Raw genomic sequence first — 14,984 nt, 5'->3', positions numbered from 1 at the left:
AGGAAGGAGAGCCCAGGCAGCTTCAGCTGGGTGTGGGGCTCCCTCTGCACCAGTCTGTTGTCGTTGTGGTCAAGACAACTGTCATCTCACCCGATGGGAATCTCCTGAGTTCGTTCATGGTTTCTTTAGGTTTCCCAAATTGAACAAAGAGTGAATGAAATAGACTACTTTTGAGCTTCTCACGCCCCCCCTCCCGCCGCCCCCTGGGGTAATTCTCTCTAGGGCAGTGGAGAACTGCCCCTCTGGGTTTCTGAGGTGCTACATCTTTACAGGAGTAGAAAAACCTCATCTTTCTCCCTGGGAGCTGCTGGTGGTTTTGAACTGCTCATCTTAGAGTTAGCAGCCCAACTTGTACTGTATATACTCATGTATAAGCCGAGTTTTTTAGCACATTTTTTTTATGCTGAAAAGCCCCCCCTCGGCTTATGCTCAAGTGAGGGTCCCACTTACCTATTCTCTGGCCTCTCCTGCTCATCTGTGGGCACCCGCCACCTCTGTGGGTGGTCAGATGACTGCTGATATCACACTCTTCTTTTGTCCTGTACACCGGCAGCCTCTGTGTTGTCTAGGCCGTACTGAGCAAGAACCTGCTCGCTTCTGTGTGCTGGTACCTGGGCGCAGCGCATCCTTGTCAGATAATGTCGGATGCGGCTACTCTTCTTCACCAGCTCTTCTCCAGGGCTGTGACCAAAGACGTAGCCTTTACAGTCTTACCCATGCTTGCTCACGCCCCCTTCCTCTGCCCAAGCCTTGCTGAATACAAGTACCAGTATATCTCTGGTCTTGGATATACAGTACGTTTATTTACAGTACTTAGTCTGCTATATTTTATTTTTTGTTTTCTTATTAACCCCTATGTGGACCCAGTGTTGACTATGCTTGCATAGCAGCCTGTGTTGGCGCTCATAATATACATGCTGCATTGCGTATCCACTGTGGTACTGCATGTGTTGTGTTAGCACTTCCCATACATATGCAGTAACGCTGCGTATGCAGTAATGCAGCTCATGTAGTAACAGTGCATACACAACACAGCGTGTATATTATAAGCCCTCTAACATAGCCTGCTCTATGAAAACAGTCATGTCATCACATGCTGGAATATCATTAGCCTGCGTTAGGCCTCAAACTGTACTAGCTGCGTTGTGTATATGCGGTAAGGCTGTGTATGTAGTAATGCAGTGCATGCAGTAACACAGCATGTATAGCTATTGTTGTTACCGTCTTGTTTTTGTTGACCTTTTCCACTTACAGAGCTAGTTGACTGTTTTTCTTTGAAATACATATTCAAAAACATTTAACCTACTGATGCCTCAATTAATATAATTTTATTGGTAACTATTTTTATTTTGAAATTTACCAGTAGCTGCTGCATTTCCTACCTTAGGCTTAAACTCGAGTCAGTAAATTTTCCCAGTTTTTGTGGTAAAATTAGGGGCCTCAGCTTATATTCGGGTCAGCTACTATTTGAGTATATATGGTAGCCCAGTGTGACACCAGGGCTCCCTTTAGCGTAGGGGATCTCAGGAAATGGTAGGGGATTAGCTATGTTTATATGCCAAACATGCTTTAAGAAAGTTGTTGCTGGTGTGTGTGTGTGTGTGTGTGTGTGTGTGTGTGTGTGTGTGAGAGAGAGAGAGAGAGAGAGAGAGAGAGTCAGAGTCAGTCCCCTGGTGTCTAGCAGGTTACTTGTTGGGCTACTAACTAACTGCAAGTTCAGCAGTTCGAAACCACCAGCTGCTCCCAGGGAGAATGGTGAAGCTTTCAATTCCTGTAAAGAGTCACAGCCTTGGAAATTCATAGGGGGCATTTCTACCGTGTCCTATAGGTTGCTATGAGTCTGAACCAACTTGGGGGCAGTGAGTTTGGCTTTGGTTTGGTGGATGTGGCTTTGGTAGGTGGGACATAATCCTAGAAACAGTTTCTTTATTTTGTAACTTGTCCATGTGAACAATATTATTGGGTATAGATCTTAAAATTCATTTTAAACAGATCTGACATTGAACCAGTTTATATATTTTTTACATACTGGCAATCCATCAGAATGTTTACTCCTAGCATAGGACACATAGCCTGCAGTAAGTTGACCTTTGCTTGTTTGATTCGATTCATGCCAGTAAGGCAGGAAGTGTTGTCCTTAGTCCTGTCACAGCCCTTTGGATCCATAGTGTTCCTCTTTGTGCCCAATCCTCTGCAGAGATGCAATAGATATCTACTGAATAACACCCTCTTCCCACACTGATTCGAGGTGATTGTGTACCGTGGTTTGACAGCTAGCAAAGTTAATCTACTTTGACTCTTTCCATGTCATGTTGAAGTGCCTTTGCCTTGCCAAACGACTGTGGAATACAGTCCTTGAAAATAAAGTTGACCTGTTCTGTTTGCCATGCCATTGCCCCACCAATGTTCAATTCCCCTTTTACCTTTCTTTAGTTCAGTAGCTCTCAGCCCTGGCTGGGGGTCTGTATTGGTTAGTGATTTGGGAAGAGAATAGGAGGTGTCTGGTCTTGGACGATACAGCCAGATCTCAGGAACTGGTGGGCACTTGGCTTGGCTTTCTTGAGGTGCATAGAAAGGCCTTTCTGTCCACCACAAGGCTTCCTGGTGAGTTTCTGCTTAATTTTTCCCTTTCAGTGAAGGCTGGCCTTTCTGTTTCTCAGTCCAGATAAATGGCTGCCCCTAACCACTCCCAAGTCTACAACTTCTACTGAGTTGCAAATGTCTGAAGGTGCTGCTTCAGAACTACCAGGGAAGGGCAGTTTTTTGGTCCATCCAGTGAGGACTAGAAAGCCGGCCACTCTTGCATGAGCCGGCCGCTAGCACAGCACTGCTGGTGACTCCGGGTTTCCAGAGATCTTGGACAGCATCCCCAAGGCATTTCCATTTCAGCATCAGAAATCAGCACAGTGCAGCTTTCAAGAAAAATACAGGCTCTTGGGTTCCCACCCAGATCTGCTCAACCTTCCATCTCTGGAGTTGGGACCTAGGAATCGCATTTACGTTCTAGTAAGACACCATGATCAGTTAGTTCGGTAGTTAGAGCCTCTCTCTCTGTGACACACACAAAAGGTTAGAGCTAGGAGGTTGTTAAAGGCTTGCAATTTGGTGTCACTCTGCCTTGGTTTCCAATCTTGATTCTGCCACTTCTCAGTAGGATGGTTGTGTTAGGCCAGCTTGACTAGATAAACAATTCTAGTGACACTCATATATGTACAAGACAGAGTTTTATATCAAGAAGTAATTATATATCAAGCAAACATCCCAGCCCAGTCAGATCAAGTCCATAAGTCAGATACTAGTCCTTAAGTTCCTCTTCAGACTCATACAGCCACATGCAATGATGCAGAATTTAGGAAGATCAGGGGCTGGTGGGTGCAGTCATGTGTATCCAATGGCTGTGGCCACATCACAGGGCTCACAGCAACCAGGATCTGCCAGCAGGAAGGTGAAGGCAGAGAGAGAAGTGGGGTGGGGTGGGGAGAGTGTTTTCCCGGCCCACCTTATGAGCAGGCCCCACCCACAAGGAGTCACCATCAGATAATGACCTGATTGAAAGGCTAAACTCCACCCTTATACTTTAATGTATCTTTAAGTTGACATGAAATTATGTAACTACCACAATGACCTTAAACATTTTAAACATTTAGCCTCATCCCTTGCAATCTTATTTTCCTTCCCGGAAGTGGGAAGGCGGAATGCCTCCTCTTAGGGATGCTGTGGTCACACAGTACATTTATATGTGCATTTAGAGTGCCTTGTAGAAAATTAAACATAAGCAGCTCTCAGTAAGCTGGAGAGAATATAATTATTTGTATTCAATCAAAAGACAATGTATCTAATTATTCTAGGGATGAGACAGGGCCTAAAACATTTTTTTTTTCTAAAATAAATCCCCAACACGATGAGTAAATGTGGCTCCTTTGCTGTCTGTAATTTCAGAACCTGCTTAAGGCGGTCGGTGCGACCCAGAAACAGACAGACCTAGTGAAGCTTCACGAACAAGCCAAGAGGAACCTGGAGGAAGAAATCCACAATTACAAGGAAGAGGCTCAGAAACAGAGAAAGATCATCTTTCAGCTGGAGAAAGAGCGAGACAGGTACATCAATGAAGCCAGTGAACTTACCCAAAAGGTACGGCCCTCTTCCATGTTGTGTGTGTGCATGCGCGGGGGTCGGGAGACGGTGGGGTGTGATGGGATGGTGGGGGAGGGGGCTAGGCGTATCTTGCTGCATTTCTGATCATCACAAACTGTTGCAAAGACGGGCTCTTGAGATTACAGCATGTGGTTTGCACCGGCTTAAGAAGAATGATGTGGACGTAACCTGGGTTTGTCCTAGAGCTGGTTGTGGGCCGGACTGTGAAATGGACAAGCCTTGCCTTGACTTTCTCTTGTTTCATTTTATCTCCTTGCCTCTTCTAATTTCTCTGTGCTCCAGAACCTGCCCCTCCTTGCTGCTGCCCTGCAGCATCCCTTGGGGTGGTGCTCGCTGGGGGGGGCGACATTGCCACCTCATGGCTGGCTCCTTCTCACTCCCACCTGCCACCTTGCCCCAGGAAACTCCTGTTCCTTCAGAGCAAGGGTCTCAGGCAGTGGTTCAGAGAAAACCCCCAATCAAAGCAGCCCAGGTTCAGTTGTGAGTGACTATTGGCACATGGGTTCAAGGTGTCACACCTCCACAGACCCCGTCTACTTTACCACCTTTTCGAACCTAAAGTCCCTAGTTGGTGCAAATGGTTTGCATTCAATACGAACTGACCTGAAAGTTGGAGGTTAGAACCCCGTCCCCCCACCCCCCAGCAGTGGCACAGAAGCAAGGCCTGGCAACCTGTGCCTGTCAATATGATCATCAAGAAAACCCTATGGCGTGGTTCTGTCTGGTAGCGTGTGAAATCACTGTGCGTCAGAATTGGCCCCATGACCACAGGCTTTGGGTTTCTCTTGTGCACCCACTGGTGGAGTCTGTCTGGGTGGTAGGGAGCTGAGGTCCCCATCTCTTCCCCTTGGAGACTCCTTCACAGGGAGAAGCCTGGGGGCGGGATTGCTTAGGAATGCGGTCAAGGATTTTGATTTTATTTTTACCAATTCTCCTAGCACACTGTCTATGTGAGCACACACAGTTAAGGAAAGTAGTACTCTACCTTGATGGCATAGCACAGGGCATCTGGGATGGAGAAAACTTTTAAGAGAAGAGAGTTTGGAAGAAATTTGGCCTATCCTGCAACAGAAGCCCTGTGCTTACCAATGCTCTTGCATGCTTAAAATCTTGTTCAGTTTTTTTGGGGGGTGGTGGTGGTGGTGGACATCAAAGAATATGACAAAGAGGATGGCCAGCATTTGAGTTTTAAACATCAAGAAGGTGGGGAAGCAAGCTTTACTAATGAGAAACCAGCGTCTTCCCACTGAGACTAAATACATGCAGCACAGATGACAGGAAGGTAGGGCCTGGCCCAGGGGCTCAGTCCAGCCCCGACTGCACGTGTTTGTCTGCCTTGTGAAGAGCCCCAAGTGACTCTCAGACCCTCCACAGGGGCTCATCAGAGCAGTTCTGTTCTGGCTTCATCACCTGATTGACCTACTGGATTTGGGAAGACAGAGGTCAGTTCAGGCCCGGGCACACTCTGGCTTGGGCTGGTTGGTCCATGAGCCTCTGCAACACATAACTTAATCTGTAGCAAAGCATTTCCAAACCTCACATCATTGCCTGTTGAGGGTCTGCTGCAATCTTGCTTGACGCGCTCTCCAGTCTCGGCTGCCTCTGCCTGAGGCTTGCTGGCTCTGGAGAGGGTCAAGATCTAATTGGGAAACCCAGCGATGCGCTTAGAGCTTCTCCACTCAGCCAAGCCTGGCACCCCTGGGTAGCAGTACAACCCTCCAAGTGCAGGGGTCTTGGAGGAGCCCTGGTGGTGTAGTGGTTACGCTGTGCCCCAGCAGCTCTATGGGAGAAAGACTGGACACTCAGCTCCCATAAACAGTTCCAGTCTCAGACACCCACAGGCAGCCACTATGGGGTTAGCATCAACTCGATGGCAGTGAGTGGTTTTGTTTTTTTTTTTGCATTCAGTGCAATCTCTTGGAGCTTTATGCTTCTTGCTGTCGGCCTCTCTTCATTCCAGGTTCCCATGATGTCACCGTCAGGACTAAGTCTTGATACCTTCCAAGCTGGTCCCTTGGGTTCACAAAGCACTGCTAACTCTCAGTCCTCCGGGGCAGTACCTATCAAAGAACCTATAGAGAATCTCATGTCCATGGCACATGGGGATAAGGGGCATCAGAACTGGAGGGGACCAACCCAGCACTGCCAGCCGCCCTGGTCCCACCTTGTTGCTCTGTACTTGAATCGCTATTTTGGCACCCAGCTGTAATCCATGCTGGGCATAGCTGCTGGGATACTCTGACTTATGGGTTAAAATTTTCATGTATTCTCCCTGGAAAGTTTTTCTTCCCCTTCCCTGTAGGGCAGCCTTCTGTTTATCCTTCAAGAGCCAGTTCAAGTGGCCCTCTCCTTGGTAGCTTCCTCTGACTCTCTCAGGCAGAATTAGCCATTCACTCTTTTATGCTCCATGAGGATTTGTGGTTATCTCTAGGATAATTCTTTATCTGCACCCTTGTTTCCCTAGGTCTTGGAAGGAAGGACTTTTATCTCATTCATTTTCTTCCCCCAGCATCCTGGGCACATAAAAAACAAAACAAAGCTCACTGCCAACAAGCCCATTCTGACTCCTAGTGGGACAGAGTTTCCACAAGGTCTTTTCCCCCCCGTGCTGTCGATCATTAGGACAGCAGACTGCCGCCTCTGTCTCCTGCAGAGCAACTGGTGGGTTGGAACCATTCGTTGACTTTGGGGTTAGCTGCTGAATACTTACTTACTGCATCCCACGGCTCCTGGTCAAAAAAAAAAAGGGGGGGGGGCATTTAAATAAGTTGTGTTACAATTACATCATATCATATTGTGTCATTGTTAAACTATATCTGAAAAGTATATTTTGACATGGGAAGATGATTGCAATATGAATCTGATAAAAATAGAATGCTCACATGGTTTGACATCCCAATTTAGTCAATGTGGGTAGCAAAGTAAATGGAGGTGTGTCAGGGTGCCAGCCCCTAACAAATCATCACAGACCCAGCAGGCACACTTGTACAGCAATAATAAGTAAAGACTATCATAAAGCCATAGAGAATAAGAGAGATAGAAGGGACAGTAAATGAGGAGCTGATGCCAGGGGCTTGGGTGGAGAGCAAATGTTTTGAGAATGATGAGGGCAACAGATGTACAGATGTGCTTTACACAATTGATGTACATATGGATTGTGATAAGAGTTGTATGAGCCCCCAATAAAATGATTTCAAAGAAAAGGAGAGTAAAATGAAGGAGTCAGACACATTTCATGGTAGCGTGCTCACCTCAGCTCCTCTTGGTGGTCTGGGCAGGAGAGAGAGATTTATTGCTAACCAAGGCTTATATGTCTTTGGGGGCTTGCATGCCCCCAATTACAGGTAGAGACATATGTCACAGGAAGGGGTTGTACAAGAGGCAATACAGTAATGAGAGGGGGACAATCTAGGAGTATACATTCAATAGGAAGGGGAGGAATAGGGGGTACACATGTGACAAGATGGGTGGATCCTATATTCAGAATAGTGGCCTAACCTTGATTGCCCTTGAGCTGGAGACTTGATTTAGTTTAAGCTTTCAGGGGAAGTAATCCTTTGTCCTTCACTGCAGGGGGTGAGCCCCACCTTTGGTGGGACCAGACAGTACTCTGAAGGCTGAATGCCTTCAGGGAGGATGTCTCTAAGCATCTGACCTCCCACCATGTGCTGGCAAATAGCCTCTAATGTTTGACCTATCTTTGGGGGAGACAAAGCTGGGGAAAAGTCTTTTTATATCTCACAGAGATGTGTTTCAGAGGGTGATTGGGAGGAGTTAATGGGTTAACATTGTCAAGTATTTAGAATAATTTCTGTTCTGTAGCAAATGCTGTAAGTGTTCATAAATAGATCAGTAAATAAACACGTTGGTGAATAGGGCAGAGCATTTCCTCAGCATGCCACAGCTAATCCCACTGCCTGCATGTGAAAACTTTTAATGGCACCCAACACTTAAGACTGACATTAAGCTTAATGCGAAACTACAAGAGAGTGGATTATAAAGTCAACAGAATGGAACTGAATTTGCATCATAAAAGAGCCCATGTGTCAAGAGCTAGAAAAGATACTGCAGAACTCACCATCTCCCTGACTCAGGTTCTGCACTGCCCAATACCGGATCCTATTGTTGCTGCCCTTTCCTACCCACTCCCCCAAAACAAAACAAACCCAAACAAACTTCCCTGTTACTGAGGTGATTCCAACTCACAGCAATCCTATAGGTTAGGGTAAAGCGGCCCCTGTAGGTTTCAGAACTATTTAAAAAAATTTTTTATTGATGGACTTTAAAAAAAATTTTTTTATTGGGGGATCATACAGCTCATCACAATCCACACATCCATCCATTGTGTCAAGTACATTTGTACATTTCTTGCCATCATTATTCTCAAAACGTTTGCTTTCTACTTGAGCCCTTGGTATCAGCTCCTCATTTTTTCCCCTCACTCCCTACCCACCCTCCTTCACGAACCCTTGATAATTAATAAATGATTATATTTTGTCATGTCTTAGCAAAGTTGTATGTTTCATTGTTGCTATACTGCACCCTGACTGGCTCGTCTCCTCCTTTTTTGTAAGGGGATGTTCAGTTACCTACAGATGGGCTTTGGGTCCCCACTCTACACTCCCCCTCATTCATGATATGATTTCTTGTTCTTTGATGCCTGATACCTGATCCCATTGACACCTTATGATCACACAGGCAGGTGTGCTTCTTCCATGTGGGCTTTCTTGCTTCTCAGCCAAATGGTCGCTTGTTTACCTTCAAGCCTTTAAGATCCCAGATGCTATGTCTTTTGATAGCCAGGCACCATCAGTTTTCTTCACCACATTTGCATGTGCATCCACTTTGTCTTCAGCGATCTTGTCGAAGGTGAGCATCATGGAATGCCAGTTTAATAGAACAAAGTGTTGTTGCCTTGAGGGAGTACTTGAGTGGAGGAGGCCCAACAAACATGGTAACTTTTAATGGGAATAAAAAGCCTCATCTTTCTCTCTTGGAGTGGGCTGGTGGGTTTGAACTACTCACCTCGAGGTTAGCAGCCCAACTCATAAACACCCTGCTATCAGACTCTTCACCCTTACTGCAGTTAGTCAAACAATGGCTGCAGAGAACACCTGGGAAGACAGTGGAGCAACTGGTACTGACCCAGAGCATTCCAAAGAATGTGGCTTAGAGTTGTGTCAGGGCAGAAAGGATCGCCCCTGGCCACAGAACCCCCTGGGCATGACAGCTCTCCATAGACTCGTCAGCTCTGAGTGACAGGGAACCTGCAGTACACTGCTGGTCTGTCTCTCTGGTCAACTTCGATGTACGCATCCTTCCCACCATTTGCATATTGTCCTCCTTCTCCCTGATGGCTCCTGGAAAGACAAGACTTATTTGAGCTTGTCTTCTACTTATTAACTCAATAGCTACTCACATCTTTTTTGACAGAGTGAGTGAAAACCATAATTGGACATCTAAATGAACTCTTGCAAGACTTAGTTTTCGGAATCTGTAGTTGTTCTTTAAGAATACGCTGGCTTTTGCTTACTTCCTTAGATTCGTTTGATGTGTGTGAGCATGATGAAGTCCCATCGCTGATCCCCCTCAGCGTTTTCAGCTGTGAGTGATGCTGGCCACGCTTCCTTTCCCTCTCGGAAGCAGAAACAGCAGAAACATTTGCCTTCAGTTCTTTCTGCTTAGAGACAGAAAGGTGAACTCCAGGCTGCTAAAAGCCCCATGTTTTATTTTATTAAATCCACTTGGCATTTGTGAACCAGAAGGGAGGAGAGTCCCTTTTGTGCCAGAATTGGATGACTTGGAATCCCAAATCTTTTCTTTTCTTTTTTTTCCCGTCATTTTATTGGGGGCTCATACAACTCTTATCACAATCCATACACACATGAATTGTGTAAAGCGCATTTGTACATTCATTGCCCTCATCATTCTCAAAACATTTTCTCTCCACTTAAACCCCCGGCATTAGGTCCTCATTTTTCCCCTCCCTCCCCGCTCCCTCCTCCCTCATGAGCCCTTGATAGTTTATAAATTGTTATTTTGTCATATCTTGCCCTGTCTGATGTCTCCCTTCACCCACTTTTCTGTTGTCCATCCCCCAGGGAGGAGGTCACATGTAGAGCCTTGTAATCCATTCCCCCTTTCCAACCCACTCTCCCTCTACCCTCCTAATATCGCCACTCACACCACTGGTCCTGTAGGGCTCATCCTCCCTGGATTCCCTGTGTTTCCAGTTCCTATCTGTACCAGTGTACATCCTCTGGTCTAGCCAGACTTGCAAGGTAGAATTCGGATCATGATAGTGGGGGTGGGGAGGAAGTATTTAGGAATCAGAGGAAAGTTGTATTTTTCATTGTTGCTACATCGCACCCTGACTGGCTTATCTCCTCCCCGAGACCCCTCCGCAAGGGGATCTCCAGTGGCCTACTAATGGGCTTTGGTTCTCCACTCCGCACTCCCCCATACCAAATCTTTTCTTAGTCATTTGTTTTAGTCAACACTTGCTATAACAATCCATTATAATAACCGACTACAAAAGCTCAGTGTCATATAAAAATAGGCATTTATTTCTCACTCGCACACCTGCAACTGAGTGAGACCCAGCTGACCTGGGCTGGGCCCAGTTCTGTACCACGTGCATCTCATCCTCCCAGATGCACGTTGTCCTGCTGGAAGGAAGGAGGGACCGCGCCCTACTCAACCATAGGGGCATGTTTCATATCTTTCTAGTTGCCCAGTGTTTTTCTCACATCCCATTGGCGAAGGCATGTCATGCGGCCAAAGCCAACATCAATAATAGGGGGCAATATATTCCTCCCAGGGAGGCTGTGGTAACAGGAGAGCAGTGCGTATTTGCTGGACCAGAAGCTAATGTGCTACATACATGGTTCTGGCACTTTTTATTCACACGGTCTTTTTCTATCTGCCCGATGCTGAATTTTACGAACCGCGAATGGCATCATAAGGAGTGGCCAACCATACGCCTTTCCAAATTTCTACACACTGAAACAATACCGCACCTCTGAAAAACTCACCGCTGTGGAGTCCCAGCAAGCCCAGAGGGCAGAGTAGAAGGGCCTGTGTGGGCTTCAGGGCACGGGAGATATTACGGGAGCAGAAAGCCTCGCCTTCCCAAGGAGCGCTGAGTGGTTTCCAACTGTCGACCTTGTGGTTACCCACTCTGCCACCAGGGCTCTGCCATCCCTAGTTCAGTGTTAAAGCTGATGAACAATTTGCACACAGTGCACTTGGATCATTTCAGGAGCCTCAAGGCTCCTTTTCCAGTATGAATAGTCAACCTCTGGCAATCTCCTCCCAGAGATTTTACATGCCTAAAGTATGCTTTTACAAAAATCCCTGCCTGCAAATCCTTTCACTTTAAACTCACTTGCCTATTACGGGGAAAGCAAGCTCCTCTGGACAGACCCTGTGTACTATTCAAATGAGTGAGAATAGGCTTTTGTGGGCTTAGAAGCAAGCAAGGAGAGCAACAGTTGATCAAAGGAGCATTATCCACTGGATAGATATCTTTACAATGAAAGGAAGCTTCCGTGTCTTTGACGTCAATTTAAAGTGATACACAGAACGTCATTAATGAGGTTGAATCCTGGCGAGGGGCGTCAAGGGATCTGGTAGAAATTACAGGCTTTTCGTGTTGTGATGAGAGAAGAAGGCTGCGTCTCACGTCTTTCCCAGAGAACCGTATTTGAGCTATAGGGAAAAATACAACCAGCAAATTGATTTATTAAGTACTGATATTCTATCATGTAACATAATAAAAATCCTTTCTCACTTCTTAAGTGATTAAGCTACCATATACAGGGACATTTTGTTTTGTTTGTTTTGTTTCTGATACATGTGATGACATGCATATGCATATTCCTCACCAAATCCGCACAATAGCCCTACGAGGGAGATACTATTATGCTCTCTCATTTGATAATCTAATGGAATACACGATAGATAAAGGGATAGAGGCATAGCTACAGCTCCCTGAACTTAGGATGGAGGATAAAATGAGAAACCATATCCAATAGGTACAAAGGAGACTTCAAGTTTCCCATGTCTGGGCATAGTGATTATAAGCTGGGCTTCGGTCCAAAAGGTCACCAGTTCGAAACCACCAACTGCTCCTCCATGAACATATACAGTCTCAGAAACTCACAGGGCAGTTCTACCCTGCCCTATAGGGCCACTGAGAATCGGCATCCACTCCATGGGAGTGAGCTTGGTTTTGGGTTTGAGCCCGTTGGTGTGTTGTATTTTCAGAGAGTGAGTCCCTTTGTTTCATCATGGAGGTTAAAGCATTGTCAGCATTCCAACCATTGTCAGAAAAACTTATTTGAGGAGTTTATTGTACGGATATTTCATCAAGTGTAAGTTAAAGAGCGCCCGATCCAATGACCTACTTTCTTGTCCTGTCTCAGTCTATACGATGTTTTGGCTATGCTGCAGATTTTCAGCGGCTTTATTGATTTTTTATCTCACTCTTGTTTCTATTGGCAGGTTGTTTTAGCAGAGAAAGAGCAGGTAGGAGTAGCTTATCAACCAGGGCTGTGCCTTCAGGGTGCACCGTAAGCATTTTCTGGCTCCTCCGAAGTAGCCGGCCCGCAGATGTGAGGGAGGATCTGCAACTCTCTGGCTGTAATACACTTTCTATATTGGGATGTGATTTATCTCATGAGTTGATCTGAGTATCTGAAAGAGAAATCAATGAATTAAGCTCCAGCCCCACAACTGGCATCCCTCACTCACTGGTAGTCCTTTTTTTAAACAGGGGACACAATTTGCTGACGGGAGGTTTTGTGGCTGTTTAATGCCCCACACATTTTATGACATTACAAGAATTTGAACTTCTCTGTGACATTGGTTTGAATGAGTTCCATCAAAACAAATGGGATCCCCCATCCTGGCCCACCAAGCCTCGAGGTTGAAATTCCTGCTCAGTGTAGCCAATGCACAGAGAGGGCTGTGGGGCTGGCCCCACCACGAGACACAACGCCCCCTCACTGACCCCCAGTGCTATGGGGTCAGCACTGGAGACACAGTGCCGGAATTGTGCCCAGTCTGACCCCCCACATCAGAGCAAAACAGGAAGGGAGTGCAGCAGAGCAGCAAGGGGAGCAAAGCAATGAAGTCCCCGCGGAATCCCGAAAATAGACTTGGAATCGGTGGGCAGGGCAGGCACTTCACCATTCTGATTGGAAAACGTTTAGAAGGGTCAGCAGACAGACCTGGAACTATTTATAGTTTTCTTTTTCTCATGTCTATCCATATAGGGTAGGCAGGATAACCAATCCCAAGGAGACAATAATGGGGCCAACAGCTCTGGGGAGGCATGGGAGCAAGGAAGGGGGGAGCCAACAAACACAGGGACAAAGGAACAACAGGAGATCTAGAATTGATGCGTAGAATGCCTGATGGGGTTTGATCAAGTGCAATGTAGCCAAGAGAAAGTACTGAGAGTCGAATGAAGGTCGAACATGAAGTGGGACAGGAGGAACAAAAAAGAAATAGAGGAAAGAACTAGGAGGCAAAAGACATTTATAAAGGCATAACTAGGTCTGCACATATGTAAATATATTAATATATAACAATAGGGATATATTAAATATATTGAATACATATATTAGAATGTTAAATATTAAGGTAGCAGAAGGGCATTGGGTCTCTACTCAAGTACTCCCTCAAGGCAAGAGCACTTTGTTCTAATAACCTGCCATTCTGTGATGTTCACCTTGGCAATACCGTTGCTGAAGTCAAAATGGGTGCATAAGCAAATGTGATGAGGAAAGCTGATGGTGCCCGGAAATTAAAAGATATAGCATCTGGGGTCTTAAAGGCTTGAAGACAAATAAACAGCCATCTAGCAGGGAAGCAACAAAGCCCACATGGAAGAAGCATACCAGCCTGTGTGATGACGATGGGATCAGGTATCAGGCATCAGAAGACCCAAAACGAACAATCAGATTGATGCAAATGATGGGGGTCAGAGTGGAGACACAAAGCCCATCTGTAGACAATTGGACATCCCCTCACAGAAGGGTCATAAGGAAAGAACAAGACAGCCAGGGTGCAGCATAGCACCCACAGAACACACAATATTCCTCTAGTTCTTTCATGCTTCCTCCCCACCCAGCTTCCTTCCTCATGATCCCGGTTCTTCTATCTTACAAATCCGGCTAGACCAGAGCATGTACACCGGTACAGATAAAGCTCTCGTCACATGGAATCCAGGACAGATCAACTCCTCAGGAACACTAGTGGGAGTAGCAATATCATGAGGAGAGGGGGAGGGTGGGGAGGGAAGGGGGAGAAAGGGGAAACTGATTGCAATGATTGATGTATAACTGCCCCCCGTGGGGGACGAACAACAGAAATGTTAGTGAAGGGAGACAGCGGATGGTGTAAGATCTGAAAATAATAATTTATAATTTTTCAGGGACCCATGAGGGTGGGAGAGTAGGGGAGGGAGGGGAAAAAGAGGTACTGATACCAAGGGCTCAAGCAGAAAGAAAATGTTTTGAAAATGATGATGGCAACATATATACAAATATGCTTGATACAGTTGATGTATGGATTGTTATAAGAGTGGTAAGAGCCCCCAGTAAAATGATTTATTAATAAAACAGAACAAAACAAATGGAGTCCCTGCACTTAGAAAATAAATTGCTTCCTGGAAATAGTTGTTTTTTAAGTTTTCATTGTCATTTAATTTAGACCTTCTCTATCTCCTTCTTGCTATCACGATGGGCTCTTATGTCCAGCTTCGGGAACCCGGGACTGGGCCAGTGGCTTTGTGCGTTGCTCTGTGCAGAAAGATGGGCCCG

At 45.9% G+C, this 14,984-nt stretch overlaps 1 protein-coding gene across 1 annotated transcript in view; it reads left to right on the top strand.

The window, feature by feature from the left end:
- CFAP58 (cilia and flagella associated protein 58) overlaps positions 1–14,984 on the top strand; it is a 131,016-nt gene that overhangs the window by 25,115 nt on the left and 90,917 nt on the right. The window contains exon 9 of the mRNA XM_045291425.1: positions 3,940–4,131. Coding sequence (XP_045147360.1) covers positions 3,940–4,131 — 192 coding nt within the window. The remainder of the gene's footprint in view (positions 1–3,939; positions 4,132–14,984) is intronic.

Source organism: Echinops telfairi, unplaced genomic scaffold, assembly GCF_000313985.2.
Source record: "Echinops telfairi isolate 266 unplaced genomic scaffold, ASM31398v2 ScPeMD7_70;HRSCAF=299, whole genome shotgun sequence".
Classification (NCBI taxonomy): Eukaryota; Metazoa; Chordata; class Mammalia; order Afrosoricida; family Tenrecidae; genus Echinops; species Echinops telfairi.
Note: the sequence above shows the minus strand (reverse complement) of the source record. Positions and strands in the feature narration are given on the sequence as shown.